General features: G+C 46.1%; 2 protein-coding genes across 2 annotated transcripts in view; one reads left to right on the top strand and one right to left on the bottom strand.

Annotated features, from left to right (window-relative positions):
- XCR1 (X-C motif chemokine receptor 1) overlaps nucleotides 1–18,871 on the bottom strand; it is a 315,914-nt gene that overhangs the window by 282,419 nt on the left and 14,624 nt on the right. The window lies entirely within an intron of this gene.
- CCR5 (C-C motif chemokine receptor 5) lies at nucleotides 1,322–6,118 on the top strand. The gene is made up of 2 exons (XM_043886848.1): nucleotides 1,322–1,336; nucleotides 3,046–6,118. Exon 2 carries the CDS (start codon nucleotides 3,057–3,059, stop codon nucleotides 4,113–4,115), a length of 1,059 nt encoding a protein of 352 aa, XP_043742783.1. The 5' UTR covers nucleotides 1,322–1,336; nucleotides 3,046–3,056; the 3' UTR covers nucleotides 4,116–6,118.

Here is an 18,871-nt window from a genome sequence, read left to right as displayed (position 1 = left end):
TGTGTTTCTTAGCCTGTGGCAGAGGAAACAAAAGCACGCAGAGGGCCCTCCTGTGGCTCGGCGCTGGCTCTCAGTTCTGTTCTATGTTCTCAGTTCTGCTGTCAACAATTGAGGTTTTTAGATAAGTAACCAACCACCAAGGAAGCCTGGGGTGACTGCAGATATTGAAATAGAATCCTAAACTTGACCCTTTTCTTCTGCCACTTGCTGCCTGTTTCATGTTGAAAAACTCTCAAAGAAATTCCAGACAGACTGTATCCTTGGAGTGTGGGGCTCTGCTACCTATGTCCCTGGCACAGGACAGCTACCCACAAACACCTGCTGCCTTGGAGGGCTGCAAAATGGTGAACGAGGAGGCTAAAATTTCATAATGATGTGCCCCCAAGGTACTTGATCTGGAGAAAGATGGGCAACACATTTAGCTCACAGGTGAATATACAGTAAAAACCCTTAGGCAACCAGTTATTGTAGTTTGCAGAGGAAAATAGTATTGGGTGGTGAGTGTATGTGTGTGAGTTGTGGGAGGAAAGAGGGGGCAGTGGGGAAGTGAACAAAGTGGGGGGCGTGCATGTTCAGCCCATCAGTTGTGTCAGATTTCTTGCAAACCCATGGACTGTATGTAGCCCACCAGGCTCCTCCATCCATGGATTTTTCAGGCAAGAATACTGAAGTGGTTTGCCATTTCCTCCTCCAGGGATCTTTCCAACCCAGGGATCAAACCCACATCTCCTGCATCAGCAAGCAGGTTCTTCATCACTGAGCCAGCTGGGAAGCCCAGGTTTAAGAGGGACCACAGGGTTAATGTAAGATGTTCCCCCCACTTTAAAGTCAGTTTCAGCTGGCTTCCGTGAAGACAAATAGCAAGTGGGTCAAGATCTCTCACCCTTGGAGCCTCCCCATTGATAAGCCCTGCACTCTAGTACAAATCATTTGCCTCTTGGACAGCAGTTTCTTTCAGTAAAACATGGCCCTTTGACTAGATGCTCATGAATGTTCTTACAGTTCTAATATCCTTTAATTCCTTCTTTTTTCTAACCATTTGGGTAGTTGGGTGAACTGAGAAGCAAAAAGAAATTGCGTAATCAGGGAAACCCATGAATAAAGTTTCAGATTAGAGATCTATTTTCTAGTCTATGTTAAGCTCAATTTAAGAAAAAAAAAGAAGACTGCTCTCTGATGCTTTTTTGCACGGCCAGATAATTATTCAGTAAAACTCCGCCCCCAACTCAGAAGAAACTGTGCATTTCCTACTTTTATGCTGTCTATATGTTTGATTTGCACAGCTCAGCTGGTCAGAGGAGCTGAGACATCCGTTCCCCTACGAGAATCTCTCCCGGTAAGTCATCTCTCAGCTAACTTTGCCTATTTCTTAGTGCAGCTTGAGTGATGAGTAAAAGCCTTTACAGGAAACCATAGAAAACATCAGAAATACACCAGGTGCTCATTGAACTATCTTAAAATATAATCTTTAAGTAAGGAAAAAGTTAGAGTTTAGAATCAGTTTCAGACTGTGATAACATCAAAGATACAAAACAGGATTATGAATGAAAGACTATAAAAAGCCCTCACTTTTCAAAAGAAAGATATTTTCAGAGAATAATTACTGATCAAAACCTTGACAGACATTATCTTTTGGTTAGGAGAAATAAAACCTCCTCAGCAGGATGCCCTCTGAACATGTGCCCAACCAGAAGCTGTGTCTAAGTCTCCTTTTATTTCTGCCAAGAAAAGAAGGAAGCCTGAAAATTGTCCAAATTAATAACAAGTTATAAATATCAAATCAATTTTCATAGCACATCTAGTGTATGATTCTTTTTCTGGCTCAGAATTTAAAGGTGAGATTTTTCTGTGTGCTTTTCCCAGCTGCTTAATCTGAGGTCCTGGGAGCTGGAGTCTCACAGGGACTAACTAAAGAAAATTCTCAGTCAAGCGGTGGGACCTAAACAGACCAGGCAAGTTAGTGGGTTGTGAAGGAACTAAGCTAACACAGGACGCACGCGAGGAGATGAAACACTGTCCACTTGACCATTTCTTATGTATTGGGGGAGGCCGTCCTTAATCATAGCAGCTCAGAAACTACAAACACAAACTTCAGAGAAAATGTGAGAATGGCAAGCAGGATTTCACAACTGGCTGCTGGCTCCTATGACCTTCTCCAGGGACGTGGGCATCAGACTGTTTCATTTTGACTACATCAATGCTCTAGGCTGACAATCCTGCTTGTAGTTCTCTCACCAAGGAGTGAAAGACAGGGACCATAGCAGATAAGAGTTACAGGCTGCACTGCCTGCCTTCAAAATTAGTTGCTTGCTCCCTGTGGGTCTTTGGGGAAGTTATTCATCTTCTCTGTGCTCTGAGGTTCTTATTTGCAAAACGGGGACCATAAACCTGACCTGCCTCACTGAGTCACCTTGAGGATTAACTGAATGAATGAAGCTTAGAACAGTGCTTGGCAGGCAGAGTGCCCTTGAGAACTGTTCATTATCACCAGCAAGCTCCTAATGATGCTATGTGTAAGCTAACTCCAGGGAATGACAGCTTAAGAACAGACATGGTTGGACAGTTCCTGACCCAGTTTCTGGACATGGTTATCACAGCTTCATTCACTCCACGTGGCTACACAACATCCGATTTTATTTGGTGAGATGACTGATGTGCTCCATCTAGTAAGCAGACAGTGTCAGTCACTCAGTCGTGTCTGACTCTTATGACCCCATGGATTGTACCTTGCCAGGCTCCCCTAACCATGGAAATACTAGAGTGGGTTGCCATTTCCTCCTCCAGGGGATCTTCCCAACCCAGGGATCGAACCCAGGTCTCCAGCATTGCAGGCAGATTCTTAACCATCTGAGCCACCACAGAAACCCAGAGCAGAGAAGCTAGCAGCAAACTAATATAAAAAGTTCATTGTTTGACCAAAAAAGGTACTTCAGTTAAATGTAGAAATCTATGTATCAGTTTTTAAAACCTACTGAAGTATTGCATTCATGATGGACTGCTAAGGACATTCTAGGACTTTATAAAAGAGCTCTTCTTTATTTACAGAGTCAAGCAAAATGGATTATCAAACATCAACTCCCACCTATGACATTGATTACGGGATGTCAGAGCCATGCCAAAAAATCAATGTGAGGCAAATTGCAGCCCGGCTCCTGCCCCCACTCTACTCGCTGGTATTCATCTTTGGTTTTGTGGGTAACATGCTGGTTTTCCTCATCCTGATAAACTGCAAAAAACTGAAGAGCATGACTGACATCTATCTGCTGAACTTGGCCATCTCTGACCTACTTTTCATCATCACTGTCCCATTCTGGGCTCACTATGCTGCAGACCAGTGGGTCTTTGGAAATACAATGTGCCAGCTATTCACAGGCTTCTATTTCATTGGTTATTTTGGTGGAATCTTCTTCATCATCCTCTTGACAATCGATAGGTACCTGGCTATCGTCCATGCTGTGTTTGCTTTAAAAGCCAGAACAGTCACCTTTGGGGCGGTGACAAGTGGGGTCACCTGGGTGGTGGCTGTGTTTGCCTCTCTCCCAGGAATTATCTTTACTAAATCCCAAAAAGAAGGCTCTCGTCATACGTGCAGCCCACATTTCCCATCCAGTCAGTATCACTTCTGGAAGAATTTCCAAACTTTAAAGATAGTCATCTTGGGGCTGGTGCTGCCACTGCTTGTCATGATCGTCTGCTACTCGGGAATCCTGAAAACCCTGCTCCGGTGTCGCAATGAGAAGAAGAAGCATAAGGCTGTGCGGCTCATCTTCGTGATCATGATTGTCTACTTTCTCTTCTGGGCTCCCTACAACATCGTCCTTCTCCTGAGCACCTTCCAGGAATTCTTTGGCTTGAATAACTGCAGTGGCTCTAACAGGCTGGACCAAGCCATGCAGGTGACAGAGACCCTGGGGATGACGCACTGCTGCATCAACCCCATCATCTATGCCTTCGTGGGGGAGAAATTCCGAAACTATCTCTTACGGTTCTTCCAAAAGTACATCGTCAGCCGCTTCTGCAAAAGCTGTCCAGTGTTCCAGGGAGAGGCTCCAGAGCGAGCAAGCTCCGTTTATACACGATCCACGGGAGAACAGGAAATCTCTGTTGGCTTGTGATCTGACTCAGTGTATATATGCAAGCTGTGGGGGAGTAGTTCTTTTCGAGAGGAAATTACTGTCAACAAGGGTTTAAGATTCATCCATCAATTTGGCATCAGCTCTAAGTATGTTAGGTATTTCAAGCCCATCAATTTTAGAAAGCCAAAGCAAAACATGCTGATGAAACAGCAATCTTCTCACTTCCCCCCCACATACAACAATTTATTAGCAAGCTCTCCCCTCACTACAAAAGGTTCAATGTTTAAAAAAAAAAAAAATCCTCAGAGAATTGTTAATTCCTGAGTTTGGTTACCTGAACAGGAATAACAAAATGAACTGAGGAAAGTATTGTATAGTTTCTTATCTGGGTAGGGCCATAGCCAGGTTGCAAATGTGATTAAAATAGGTCCTTGTCTTGCCATGGGGAGAAAAGACATTCCGGTGATCAGATAAGAAATGACATCTTCCATGTGGGATCTCCCCCAAAAGGTATGTTAGTAAGTTCCACAGACACTGATGCCAAGGGAGAGCCCTGTGGTCTGCCGAGACCTGGGAAGGCTTCTTCACAGAAAAGGGACTGGAGGTCGATGGTCTGTTGGTGGAGAAGCTGAGCTCCAGGGTGAGGGCACTGCACAGGCAAAACTTGGCTGTGGGGAGACAGGCACTGGCTGGGGGAGCCCCTGGGAGGAAAAATGAGGCTGGCGCATGGGAAAACTGGACGGCATTGCTCATCAAAGTCCGAGAGCAGAGTGGGGAGCCCTGGCCAGTGTTGCAGAAGGCTCATTCTGTAACCAAAGGATGGCCTGGAAAGGTGAGCATTCAGGTCAAGGAGACCAGCAACAATGCGATCAAGTGAGGAGGCTCCACTAAAGTTGAAGCCAGAGATGGGAACAATGGATACCTCCTCACAGCACTGAGGATGAGAGTCAGCAGAACTTGGGGTGGATTTGGCTTGGCAGTGAAGGGCAGAGAGGAGTCAGAGACTCCCTAGATTTTAGGTAAGCATCAGAGGTGCCCTAAAAAAGACATCAAGCATGGAAGGAGGAGGAGGTTTAGGTCAAAACAGGAGTTGGTAGAAGAGAAAGGGTCCAGTTTTGTAAGCTGAACACCACCCTAGGCAGACAGACCCTGGGCTGTCTATCGTTGACTGCTCCTGCCACCAGAGCAGTCCTTCCATCCTGGCTCAAACCATGAGGCATCCCCAGGTGGCTCTGAAATACTAGATTTACAAATGCACAAGTCTGAGCTCCAGGAACACTTCCAGGTCAGATATGACATTTGGCTGGTACTGATTACATAGTTAAAAAAATCCAAAGCTTTATAAGCACTGAGTAAAGAGGCCTGAAAGAGCTGAAGGAAGCCTAAATGACAGCTTTTAAGTACGGTCTTCTGGATTTAACTAGCAATAGATAAAGAGAAGACAGACACATTCATTTGGAAACAGGCCGCTTCAAGCTTTTTAAACCACAGAATATACAATTTACCAACCTCTGTGCTTCAACCTGAGTGTCAGGGCTAGAGATACACATTCCAGATGCATTTCTGAACAAACCTTATCCAAACACTAAGAGACTTCTTTCAAAGGAAGAATTGTGTGGGATTTTTTTTGCAGTTTGCTAGTTATATTATTATTTTGTATATGCCTAAGACTGTTTTGAGTCCAGGGGTAGCTAAGACCATCACTGTAAAGATTAGGTGGGAAAACACAAAGGAATGAGAACCTCTCAAGAGATTAAGACGTCAGAATAAGAGGTACTACTGATTCTTCTCCAGCTCTAAAGTGTGAAACTTGAGGGTTGTGGCTGTCAATAGGAAGTGACTGGAAGGGTCTTTTGTCTTGCTCTTAAAGTTGTTGAGAGTGTACACGCGGCATATGAACCTCGTTTCTGGGTCAGTTCAAACATTCTGATATATATATATACACACACACACATATACATATATGTGACATTATTATGTATATAGACAGTTACAAGTTGCTTGGAAGAAAATATGCATCTAATAAAAACCCTGAAAAATAACTGACTGTATTCTTGTTCTTTCAGCCAATGTACATTTAGAATACTACACATAAAATTGTGAGAGAATTTTTTAAGTAGCTGATTTGGAAAATTTCACGCACATACAAACACACATCTTGAGGATTATTTTTTCTAATTATTTTTAAAAGTTGACCCTCTCACTGGGTCAAATTGCCAGAATAATTTGTTTTTAAAGACGCTACCTCTCAGAGTGGAGATTCTGCACAACTGACCCTGAAAACTTTCAAATTTCAAACTTAATTCTCTACTCAAGCAAAAGAATTAACATGATTCTTCAGAGAAAATCAATGTGTGATTCAACATATGTTAACTGTCTAGGTTGGACAATGGAAAAGACATAATGCTGTAACTTGGTCATTCATCTGTAATCTTGCGTTGCAGACACAGGTATACAGAAGAAGGTCATCGGTGGCTGTGAAGATTGCTTTTGTTTCATTTGACAATCTCTCCCCAAAACTTGGCTGCAATTGCATTGATGACAACGGTGTTCACATAGACTTCTGTGCACGTGTCTCCTTCCCTCAAGGAGGACAGGCGCTCCAGGTAGAGGTGACCTACCTGGGCACATTTGCACAGTTTTCCCCCTGCTTCCCTCTCCTCTTCCAAGCACACACTAGAGTCGGTTGCCATCCTAACTTGGAGGTCTGTGACAAGGACAGCTTCTCCCTAACAATACTGAAGGACCGCCTTCTATCTCACAGGGTACAAGGAGGCATGAACCAAGGTCAGGTGGGAGGGGCTGGGGTTAAAGCAGAGGGAAGGACCAGGGAGAAAGGAGGCCTCCCCTGTAAGATGAACGTGGCTGCATAGGGAGGTCGGAAGGTGTCAGTTTTATGACTGATACACATGTACTTCTCATCCTCTTTCCTGCTAAATAAAACTAGCCCAATGTCAACATGAAGAAAAGCTACCCAACGTGTCTGTACACCCAACGTGATGTACCCAGGGTGCATCTTGTCCCCCATCATGTGTACGCCTCACGCCTCATTTGCCTTGATCCTCCACACCCCTCGCTCTGCAAGCCCCTTCACTGCCCACCTCTTTTTTTGCCCATCGCTTAGATCAGCAAATGAATGTAAACTCCTTATGGCCCGCAGGTTCTGACTTATCTCAATGCCTCAACCCAGAGGCCCTGTCGAGAGGGTTTCATACATGCCATGGAGAAAGTCAAAGAAAAGGTGAATGTCCTTAGAGGGAGAAATAATGTGCAAATTCATAAATTGGGATTCTGCTGACATCTGTATTCCAAGGGTTCTCAGTAGCAGCAGCTCTCACTAAATTAAACGCATTGGTATTTCTAGCGACTAAATAAGTTATTTACTTTATATCAAAGGACAGATTCCCCTACATGAACATAGATGTCCAAGTGTTAACCCTTCTTATGACGGCAGGAGACTTACCACAGAAGTGAGATGTGAGCCAGAGAACAACTCCTGAGCTTCCTAACTGCTCTGGCTCATAGCTTGAGAGCATATCCTTAACCAGCAGTTCAGGGTTTGTGCAGAGTGTCTATATAACCCTTGGGGTGAGGAGAGACAGAAGAGGCAGAAAGAGGCATTTTTCATAGGTCCTTTTCAGTAAAATTCACTATAAAAATCTTGCTTGTGTTTTTCTAAAATACTGTCAAACTTTAATATTTTACATTATGTATATGTCAAAATTATGCCACACTTTTCATTTTCCTTAATTTATTGTAAGCATTTTTATAACTCTTATATTTGGTTCCATACTGTTACTACTTTGAGAATAAGTTCTGTACCATTTTGATTCTGCCATGCTTCAGCAACTTATTTTTGTCTCTTTTAAAGTGGCAACTAGTTTTTTAAAGCACAGCTTATATGAATTTTTCAAATTAAATGCAAAGCCTTTAAGAACCTTGGGCTGTACTGCCCCCCTGTGGCCACTTAGCAAACCAACAAGTGTGGCCAGCAGCCATCCTTGATCAGAGATATGCATACGGAGCATTTTTATACTCAGCTATTTCGTGTCTGTCTCTGCTGGCACCACAGCTGTTGTGTAGAAGGAGTATCACCACAACAGGTCAGGGTGGATGATGCACTACTCATTATTTGTGAAGAACAAGCGGAGCATCAGTGGAGGCCTCACTGATGGAATGGTAACCCACTCCAGTATTCTTGCTTGGAGAATTCCATGGACAGAGGAGCCTGGCGGGCTATAGTCCATGGGGTCGCAAAGAGTCAGACACGACTGAGCAACTTTCACTGATGCCCGTAGTGAAGGTCCCAGCTGCCCAGAACCAATCTCTGCAGATCTGGCCAATTTCTGGGATTCAGATTTGAAGTCTGTGATGCAGCCTGTGGCTCTGACTTTCAGAACTTCCCCAGGTGATTCTAAGTGCTGCCACCAGTTTGAACACCGCTTGCTTGTAGCCGGTTGAACCGAAAGCAGGTTCAGCGAGGACTGCCATCTGGGCAGGATGCTGCCCAGCCTGGAAGTGGGCAACTGGTGGGCCCAGGAGAGTCTGGACTCAGATCTTACCATTTTCATAACAGAACACTGACTCTGTCTTCCCCTCGGCTGATTTTAAAAGCATGTAAATCTAGACTTAATTGGCAATATAAAAATAATCTGTATTTGAGGCTCCAAATATTTTGCTTTCATTTCTGGTTTTGGATTGTGTTTTGACCTGTCTGTTCCAAGTGAAAAGTAAATAAAAGTGGGATGTCTGGCGCCCATGCTGAGCTTGGCGGCTTCAAATTCAATAAAGAACAAGTCAAGGTCTGTCTGAGATGGTTTGCAAGTGAATATAGATTTTGCTTCCTTTGGTAAAAGAATTCTGCCCCCACCGTTTACGTCTCCCTTCAGTAAGCACCACCTTTAACCAAGTCCAGCAAAAACCGTCATCCCTAAAGAACTGGATAACTCTGGGAGTCCTGGTCAACCCTGGATAAGGCAATGAAAATTCTGCAGAGATATAAAGTTTTAAAAGACCATTGCTCCTATTTAGTCTCATATTTCTCTACTTATGTTTACTACCACTTAGCTATTATTCTTCAAAAATCCCTTTTAAGAATACAACATTTTCCAACATATGATCAAATCAGGGCTCTGTTGATTGGTTAACTCTCTCCTTCATGCAGGGTACAAAGAAGAGCCTGGTAGATGAAAGAAATAGGTATTTAAAAATCAGACTGACTTCAGTTCCAGCCTCAATACTATGGGAGTTTGCATAAGTGACCTAAAGACTCTGGATGTCAGATTCCTTTCCTGTAATTTGGTATACTATTAATATCCACTGGGAATTATGCTGGTATATAGTGTCTAGACCAGCACTGTCCAGTAGCATTTTCTGTAATGATGGAAATGCTCTGTATCTGCATTGTCCAATACAGTGGCCACCAGACTAGTGCAAAATGTGGCGATGTGAATGTGGAACTAGGCTCTTTATTTCAATTAATTTATTTTTTAATATGGCATATAGTTGGGAAAATAATGGAAACAGTGGCAGACTTTATTTTCTTGGGCTCCAAAATCACTGCAGATGGTGACTTGCAGCCATGAAATTAAAAGATGCTTGCTCCTTGGAAGGAAAGCTATGACCAACCTATTCAGCATATTAAAAAGCAAAGACATTACTTTGCCAACAAAGGTCCTTCTAGTCAAAGTTACGGTTTTTCCAGTAGTCATGTATGAATGTGAGAGCTGGACCATACAGAAAGCTGAGCACCCAAGAATTGATGCTTTTGAACTGTGGTGTTGGAGAAGACTCTTGAGAGTTCCTTGGACTGCAAGGAGATCCAACCAGTCCATCCTAAAGGAGATCAGTCCTGAATATTCATTGGAAGGACTGATGCTGAAGCTGAAACTCCAATACTTTGGCCACCTGATGTGAAGAAGTGACTCACTGGAAAAGACCCTGATGCCGGGAAAGATTGAAGGCAGGAGGAGAAGGGGACAACAGAGGATGAGATGGATGGCATCACCGACTCGATGGACATGAGTTTGAGCAGGCTCCTGGAGTTGGTGATGGACAGGGAAGCCTGACGAGTGCAGTCCATGGGGTCGCAAAGAGTCGTACATGACTGAGCGACTGAACTGAACTGAACTGATGACCAATGACTACATTAATGGACAGTACAAGTCTGGCATACAATAGATACTCATAAATATCGGTATTACTTGGACTCTGGCATCAAGGATTCCTATGTTTAAATTCTTAGGCACATTACTAAATGTTTCCAAGCTTCAGTGTCTTCATCTGTAATATGGGCCTAATAACAATACCTTCCCTATAGATTGGTTCAGAAGATTAAACAGAAACTGCATGCTAACAACTTAATGTAGTACCTGGCACACAGAAGGAAACTCTTGCAATTGTGGGCTACTTTTCTAATAATAGCTATTTGCTCTCTAGATTAGAATCCCACTCCGGCAAAGAATGCTCTTCCCCATGGTGGGTGATCCAGCTCACTTTCTGCAGGGGAACAGAAGCACTGCAGACCTGACAGGGCTCTTCGGTGTGAAATCAAACACTGTGTGTTTAGAATGATAGACAGAAAGGGCCTCCCAACTTTGTGGCATTATGTTCAATCCATCAACCTTATAGATCTCCTCTGAAAAGTCTTTTAAGGGTAACAAATCTGATCAGGTTTCTGGCTGGATGCAAACCCTATGGCTCAAAGCAAAGTGAGAGATGGGGATGTGGGTGACAGGTCAACTCCTCTCCCCTATCCCTGGGATTCTGACAGAAGCTTATACACAATGAGAATCAAAACTAGATAATAGTCAATGAGTCCTGGCAAAGTAACACGGGCAGATGTGGCTTAGGCAGGAAGCCAATGGGGTTTCTCACCACTGTCCTCAATGAAGATCCAGGACCCTCACCCCGAGGTGTACCAGTAGAAAGAAAGCGCAATTGAGACGCCCCCCAGCCCACATTCCTCTCGCGGAAGCTGGGACAATCAGGGGTGAGAGAAAGGGTCCGCATCAGCCCTCCACTGAGAGGGAAAAAGTACATGGGCAGAGGCTCTGCCTTCCTTGGGCCAGAAGCAGAAACCTGGGGAAAGGAGAAATGAGGGGAGTCTCCCTAGTACCATTCAGCTGTGCATTAACCATCTGCAACTCAACATGCATTCATTCAGCAAGCATTACGGAGGGACTTCTACGCACAAGATAGCAACCGTTCCACAAAAGACAGTTCCTGCCTTCACAAGGTTCACTGTTTAGAGAGAAAGGCAAGCAAATAACAAAGTGACCTGGTGTTTGAAGGTAATGAGGTACAGGAAGGAGGCTCTAAGAGTCAGAGGAGGGTAGCTCTCCCAGCCCAAGCACAGGAGCCCGGGGAAGTAAGTGGCAGGAGGCAATGTGTACCTGAGCAAGGGCTGCAGAGAAGCTCCTCAGGTAGATCACCAGAGAGGGAACAAGTGTGCAGAGGTGACCGAGAAAATGGCACAGGCCAGGGGCTTCAAGTGGCACAGCCAAGACGAGAGAGGCAGACGGATGGCTAGATGGATTGTAAAGACAAACCATGGGAGTGTGAGAGGAGGGGAGGGGGGCGTTCCTCCCAAGGGAGGTTAGGAGCGGTGGCCAGTAGAGAGGGAGGACAGGACCAGGTAGTGTCCCCGCCAGGCTCTCCCTTTGAGCAGAAGCAAAACAGAAGGTGACGGGGAGCCAGGAATCTCCCCAACACAGGACCCAACTGCAGGAGCTATTTATGACTCCATAGCCCCCATTTACTCAGTAATTCAACATTTATTGAGTGCCTACTGTATGCAACATCTATGTCCAGCTCTCAGGTGTGGATTCTATCCTGCTGGCCACAGGAAACCCTTGATACCATGAGACATCCTCAGCTTTGCTTTTCAGAAAGTCTGTAGGACAAAACGAGAAACTCAGAGGAGCAGTGTCACAAACCGCAGTTGGAATGAGTTTCCTGTATTCACCAAATGATTTAAGAGTCTGGAGACAGGAGTCAGAAGAGAAACAGACTATCCCAGAGCGTAGAGTGAGGCATGCTCCAGCACCAAGGAGGGCTTCTCAGCCAGGTGCTGGGCTGTCAGAACTGACTTCCTGGCAGAGATGATGGCTCAGCAAAAGCCTGAGAATCAAGGAGGGCCTTCAGACATCTCAGGATTAAATCGGCTCCCCCACCCAGAAGCATAAAAGAAACTATTTTATAACCAGACATACTTTTCCTCATTCTAAGTTGCATTTGTTTCAGAAGGCAAAGTTCCCATTCCATCCTTCCTAACATATTCAATCCAACCTCATGTCTCTTTAGCCAAATTCAGGATACACACCACTCATTTTCTGTTCAGTGCTCCCTTGCCAAAAACTCTTCCCCTTTCCCCTCACTCCCACAGTTGATTCTTCTAGTGTAGTGGATCTCAACCAGAAGATGACTTTCCTCCAGGGGCCATCCAGCCATGTCTGGAGACATTCAGGTTGTTACAATTTGGGAAGAGGCCTAGAAACCCCCACAACAAAACCACACCCCAGCCCCCATCTGCCAGCAGTGCCATGGCAGAGAACCCTCCTCCAGTCTCAGCAAGGAGGACCCTGGATCAGACCCCACACAGAAGGCTGCAGCTGACTCTAGACTCATGGAACATTCCAGATACTTTACATGGCCAGAGGAGACTCAGGCTGTCCACAAGCATCCATTCTTGTCACTCCACCATTTCCACAGCCCGTCCAACCTGCTGATGCAAGACAAACCCACAGTGGGTCCCACCAGAGATGCTGTCCGCTTCCCCACAGCACGTGCAGACCTAGTGGGGGGAGGGTGATCCCTGTCTCCCTACCCCACCCTCCTTGGCCAGGTAACTTTAGAACACAGCAGTTTTAGGTTATCTTTCTCAGCAATCCAGTCTGTGCGCGTATGGGACGGGATGAGGGGAGGCTATTAGATGAGGAGAAATTATAAGGGAAAGTGTATATATGTGTGATGAATGGAGGAATTTCAGTGGGAACAGCGTATGAGAAAAAACAGAGTCACAGAGAAGAGGCGGCTTCACAGAATAGGTGGCGAGCAGTTTCATGAGAAGGGAAAGTGAGAAGGGAATGGCAAGAAACGGGACTGCCAGCTGGAGAGTAGATGACAAATGAGGACAGACCTCGCTAAGGAGTCTGGGCCTGTTGAAGCCAGGGAATAAATGCATACTTGGGCCCTGAATGGCCCGGGCAAATGGTGGATGTGCTAGAGGAAGACAAGAAACGGGGCAGGGACTCTGGGCGGAGGTTTTGGCAGTGCTTCTTCTGGGACACAATGGAGGGCTCTGCCAAGGGAAAGAGCTCTGTGTGGAAAGAAATTAACATATTTGAAAGCTACATTTTTAGTTGTTTATTGGAGGATAATTGCTTTACAATATTGTGTTGGCCTTCTGCCATAGAGAAGCACTCATCAGGACTGGGATTTAGGGAGTAGGGAAGGTCGAGGGCTGGGCCCAAAGGGATGGGGAGCACTGACTCCAGGATGTGGGATTCTGTTTTAAGGACAGGCTGAGTTAGAACTCCTGGAGGGCATCCAGGTGGCAGTATCAAGAGAAGCTGGATGTGCTGGCCCTGAATTAGCAGAGCAAATGAGTGGGGATCCACATTTGGGGGTCACAGGAAGTGAACACTGTGGTAATGGAAAAGTGGCTCAAGACAGGACCCAGAGGAACAGAGGCAGCAAAGGAGTCCCAGAGGAGAAGGTGAAGGTGTGCTAGGCAGGGCAGAGACAATTGCAGAGAGAGCTCTGGGCAAAACAGGAAATGTCAGAGATGTTTAATACTACCAAGCAAGATAAGAGCAGAAAAACACATCTCCTGATCCTGTGCCGCAATCAGAAACGCACAATAATTTAGAAGCTCCTGCCTTGTCTCTTCCTGGGCCGACTTATGTAGCAAAGGGGCACAGAATCGTCTTTCCTTCTTCCCACAGAAATGCATGATTTTTGTCCCCAAGTTCTGAGCTCTCTCAAGGACAGGATCGGCCTTTGCGGTCTGAAAGTCCTGGTATACTGGGAGAGGGAAGTGCCCTTTCCAATGACCCTTTCCAGAGGGTGTAGCTGACTCTTTGGAACAGGAAGGGATAGGACTGTGGACTCTGATGCAGAGATAAGAGCCCGTTCAAGACCCCAGGGCCTGGAAGGGATTGGCTGCAGAGCCTCTGGGGAGCCTCAAGGACCAGCCTGGGGGAGCACTGGGCAGGAGGGAGCACTGCCTGCAGTTTCCAACACGGGGGCTCGCACGGGGGCTGGCCCTCAGCGCGGCCCAGAGCAATCACCCAGGCTGAGGACCAAAGCAAATCCCATCCTGCACAGTTAAACTCTGTCAGGATTTAATTCTAAAGGAATTACTTTTAAAGTGAGATGCTACTTAGTTTATTATCTTCAACCTTTGTTCATGAGGAAAAAATGTTTATCTAGTTAAGATACGGTTCGTATACAATCACAGTGACTGTCCAGCACAACCAACCCTACAAAAGCTGGAGCGGGGACGGCGAGGAGGAGAAGGGCGCGCTGGGGGGTGGGGCGAGGGGAAGAGCCACTTCCTCTTCCACTCTGCTCTTCATACCCTGTGGACAATGGTGAGGAACCAGGGGGATGGTCAGATGGAGTGAGTGCACAGCGTGGCCTCCCTGTGCACATGACTCCTCCTCCCGTCCACCATACACGTGGTCTCACAGTCTTACAACATGATGGTGTTGAAAATTTCAGTTTCCATTTCTTGTCATCCAGGGTAAATGAAATTTGCAGAAAAGCAGAACCCTCAGCCTGTGCCCTACTCTGCTCAGATGCCCACTTCAGTCCAGGGGATGGGGCTGCTGCCCCCACCACTGGAAACCACCCTCAGCCACTGGGACCTGCCTGCCTGCGGGGTGACTGAGGCCAGTGACTGGCTGAGGTGGGACTGCAAAGGCTGGGCCCCTGTCTCCCCGTAGCACGGCGCTCAAGGACCAGCCCAGCGGCCACACGGTCAGCTGAGCCCTCACACTGTGCGGAGCTGTGTACTGCACCCACGCGGCGTGTGTTGTACCCACGTCGTGATGGCTTCTCCCTCCGCCCGGTCCTGCCTCGCTCACTCGCTCACACGTGAGTGTCCCGGAAGTTACCCTAACAGGACCGCTGCCGCTGAGAGCTCTGGATTGCCAGGAACACAATCTAAGATAGCCTGATTTGGGGTACAACTCTCTCTTCCACAGAAACTCAGTCACAGATGCCAGAAAGTAATAAGATGTCTCCACCTTGAATTCTGTTACTTTCCCTTCCCTTGCTCCATCTCTGGGATCCACGTAGATGGTCCCTCGGGAACCTGAAAAAAAAGACACTAAGAGGAAAAGGGAGGAGAGGGGAAGAGGCCTTCGCACACTTCACCTGGCTAACTCGCGTTCAGGCTGGGCTTAGAGACTCCCACACTGGAAAACCCCGCCCGGTGCCCCTGCTGACAGCTCCCACAGCTCCTAACCCCCTGAATTACAGACGGGTGTGCACCTGACCATCTCCGCCCAGAAAGTTACTGCCATGAGGGCAGAGAAGGGATCTACTTTGCTTGCCATTTTCTCCAGGGACCTGGCAAAGCTCCTGGCACTTGGGAGACATGTCCTATGGGGTTCTGGCAGGAAATAAACGGCACATACTGGGGCAACTGAGGCAAGTTTGGTAAGCAGACGCTTTACAGGATTTAGACAGGGCATGAGGAAACCACAGTGTACAGTGCGGTACCTGGTGCCAGTGAGAGCAGGCTGCCATTCCCACTGCTAGGAGCAAGGGGCACAGGCGTGGGTAGAGGCTGACAAGAGCCACTCACAGGTCAAGCAACACATCTGTCCCACCAGCAAGACAACCCCTGAGAACCACCAGGACGGAGCCAGGGAGCTAAATCCCCCAACCTCACTCTCTAATCTCCTAAAACTCCCCATTGGCCAAATGCAGCTGATACTCAGAGGACAGAGGAGACTGCTGTTATAAGATAAGGCGAGTGAGTAGAGGTGAGTGGAGGTGAGTAGAGAGTGGATACAGCAAAGCAAAAGGAAGATTTATAATCAGTAGACAATAAATACCTGGGAGAGGAATAAATGAATAGCATTTTTCAACAAATACGCGTTGAAACACTACCCAGTGGATATTTGTCATTCTGATCACTGTCTCATGTAGACAAAGCAAAGGCCACACACATTAAAAGGACACTAAGCATAACTCCAACCTGGGGGCAGACGACAAAGCCTTAGGCTACGTGAGATGAGGCTCTGGAGCTGAGAGGTCCTGACATAGAGCTAGTGCTTGGGAAAAGGTGAACCAGAAGAAATTCACTCAAAGGTAGATGACAATAAGGAAGCTTATCTGTTTTCACCTAGGCCCTAACTGGTTGGTGAAAAATCTGTAAGAATCCAAAAACCCAATGCTTCATGAAAATCTGAGGTTTAATTTTAGAATACCCTCAAAACGGGAGACCCCCAAACAGGCCAGGAAACCCTGTCTCAGGCCATTGATATTCTTAACACTCTTGGCTGGAACAAAGGCAAAACTCCTCCAGAAGGGACTGCTCCCACTTCGGGTCACAAAAATATTCTCCAATAAATATGAACTCATGCTGAGACTACAAAATATACAAGGAAATGGACCTCTGTGAGTGACAGCTGGCAAGCCTAATCCTAATAGGATCAGAACTCTGAATTGCAGGGTTGATTAAATCACGATTTGATTAAAAGCATTTTTATGAGGAATCAAAATCCTAAAACATAGACAAAATATTATTACCAGAACCCACACAGTGTTATAAAAGTATATGCTACCCTTGTGGAATTTTTCTTATTGCCCTAACTTAGCACACTATCTCAGATACAAAAAATCCTAGAAACTCTTCTGAAATATGAGGGCATTTACTCAGTAGATGTTTTCCCTTTCTCGTCCTAGGGATACACACTCACAAGGGGATGCCTTCTGAGTCCACTTGTCTGCTAATTGAAGAGTACTGAAATAATTCTCAGGACTTAGCAATTTTCCTTCTTTCTTCAGTACCATATCTGTAGTAGGATTAGGTTCAGGTACAGCTCAAATTCAGGCTTCCCAGGTGGCTCAGTGGTAAAGAATTCATGTGCAGATGAGGAGCCACAGGAGACATGGGTTCGATCCCTGGGTCAGGAAGATTCCCTGCAGAAGGAAATGGCAACCCACTCCAGTATTCTCACTGGGATAATCTTATGGACAGAGGAGCCTGGCAGGCTACAGTCCATGGGGTCACAAAGAGTCAGACACGACTGAGTACACACACACAGCTCAGAGGCACCACTTTCAAAGTTGTGGTACAAGATCATACCCTATTTCTTGTTAAGTTGCTACTGGCCGTGTTTCAGAATTTTTGTTGAAACTATCTTTTAGTCATTTTACAAGGTACTGGAGAAGGAAGAGTTCATGACCCTACTTCACTCTGCCATCTTTACTAGAAAGCCCCACAGAAATGATTTTGAGACTCTATAGGCATTTCAAAAGTTTAAGCACTGCTTCACCTTGGGCAGCCCTAGATGTATGTAGTGGTATTTGTGTGCTGACTTTGGAGCTTGGTTGGTGGGATTGTTGTTTAAAGTTGGGCAGCAGGGAGATATTGGACACCTGTTTATGGGGCATTAGCTGTCCTGACTCAGCAGAGCAACCAATTACATTTCACCACAAGAGGTTGCTGGCGGCCCTGGGAAACCAACCTCATTGGAATGGTGGGGACAGACGCCAGGCCAGAGGGGACTCAGTAGGGAGTAAACAGCATGAAGCGGCTGGACAACTAATGGAAGCTGTCTGGGAAGAGGGAGAATAAGTAGCTCGAGCAATGTGTGAGGTTAAGGGCAGGATTACAGTCTTTATCTGAGAGACCTGAGCATTTAAAAATCCTGGAGAGACCAACAGAGAAAGAGAGGCTGGAGCTAAAGCAAAACACGGAAAACTCTAATGGAGGTTAGACAGAACGAGAGCCAGCGTGCAGGAGGAGACATCAGCCTTCAGTAAAAGGGGAGCAACTGAGTCCACGGAAAGAGGAAAGGAAGGAGAATCTGAGGCTGGAGACCAGGGAGCTGAGAGACTTCAAGAAGGGTAGAAGGCGAGGTCATTTCCTGAGCATAAATGTAGGTGGCAGAAATGGGCATTTGAAGAGATCGAAGAGTTTTAAATTGCTCAAAGTAGCCAATGGCAAATAGGAGAAAGTGGCAATTTGGGACATTCATAACCTATTAAGAGTTAGAAGTAAAACTAGAAAAACCCCTGGAAGCCAGTTGAGACTGGAGACCATAAATTAGTCACAAATTCTGTCTTCATGGCTAAGTGGTTTTAACCAGCTGTTCTCAGAAACACATTCTCAAAGAAAGAATGGCAGGGAGAAGTAGAGTGATGGGATCTAAGGCTGGGAATCAAGGGCACCCAAGGTACTGACCAGAGAATGACTACATGATAGACTATGGGATCTGAGCTAGACTAGGAGGGGTGTGGCTATAGTAAGGCCTGAGACACACAGGCTAGAGGGCTTGATGAAGGAGAACAACAGTGCAGAAGAGGCGAATGCAGTGCGAGAGATCTACAGAGTAGATGCTGTGATCAGAAGAGTGAGCAACTTTACTGTGAAAGTTCAGCGGGGAATCAATTTAACATACCCCAAATCTGTTAGTGTGGATGATGGAGTGAAACTGAAGGCCAGTGAAGTGGAGTTGATGAGCTGAAAGCCCTGGGCACTGAGTGGAAGTCAACATGGGCAATTAAGTCACCAGAATGATGGAGAAAACTGGGTGGAGAGAAGCTCCTTATCC

The sequence above is a fragment of the Cervus elaphus genome, chromosome 24, assembly GCF_910594005.1.
Source record: "Cervus elaphus chromosome 24, mCerEla1.1, whole genome shotgun sequence".
Lineage (NCBI taxonomy): Eukaryota > Metazoa > Chordata > Mammalia > Artiodactyla > Cervidae > Cervus > Cervus elaphus.
The sequence above is the reverse complement of the archived record's forward strand: the minus strand, read 5'-3'. Positions and strand labels throughout refer to the sequence as shown.

Excerpts from the sequence above, each read along its gene's own strand:
- CCR5 (XM_043886848.1), top strand. The coding sequence starts at position 3,057 with ATGGATTATCAAACATCAACTCCCACCTATGACATTGATTACGGGATG.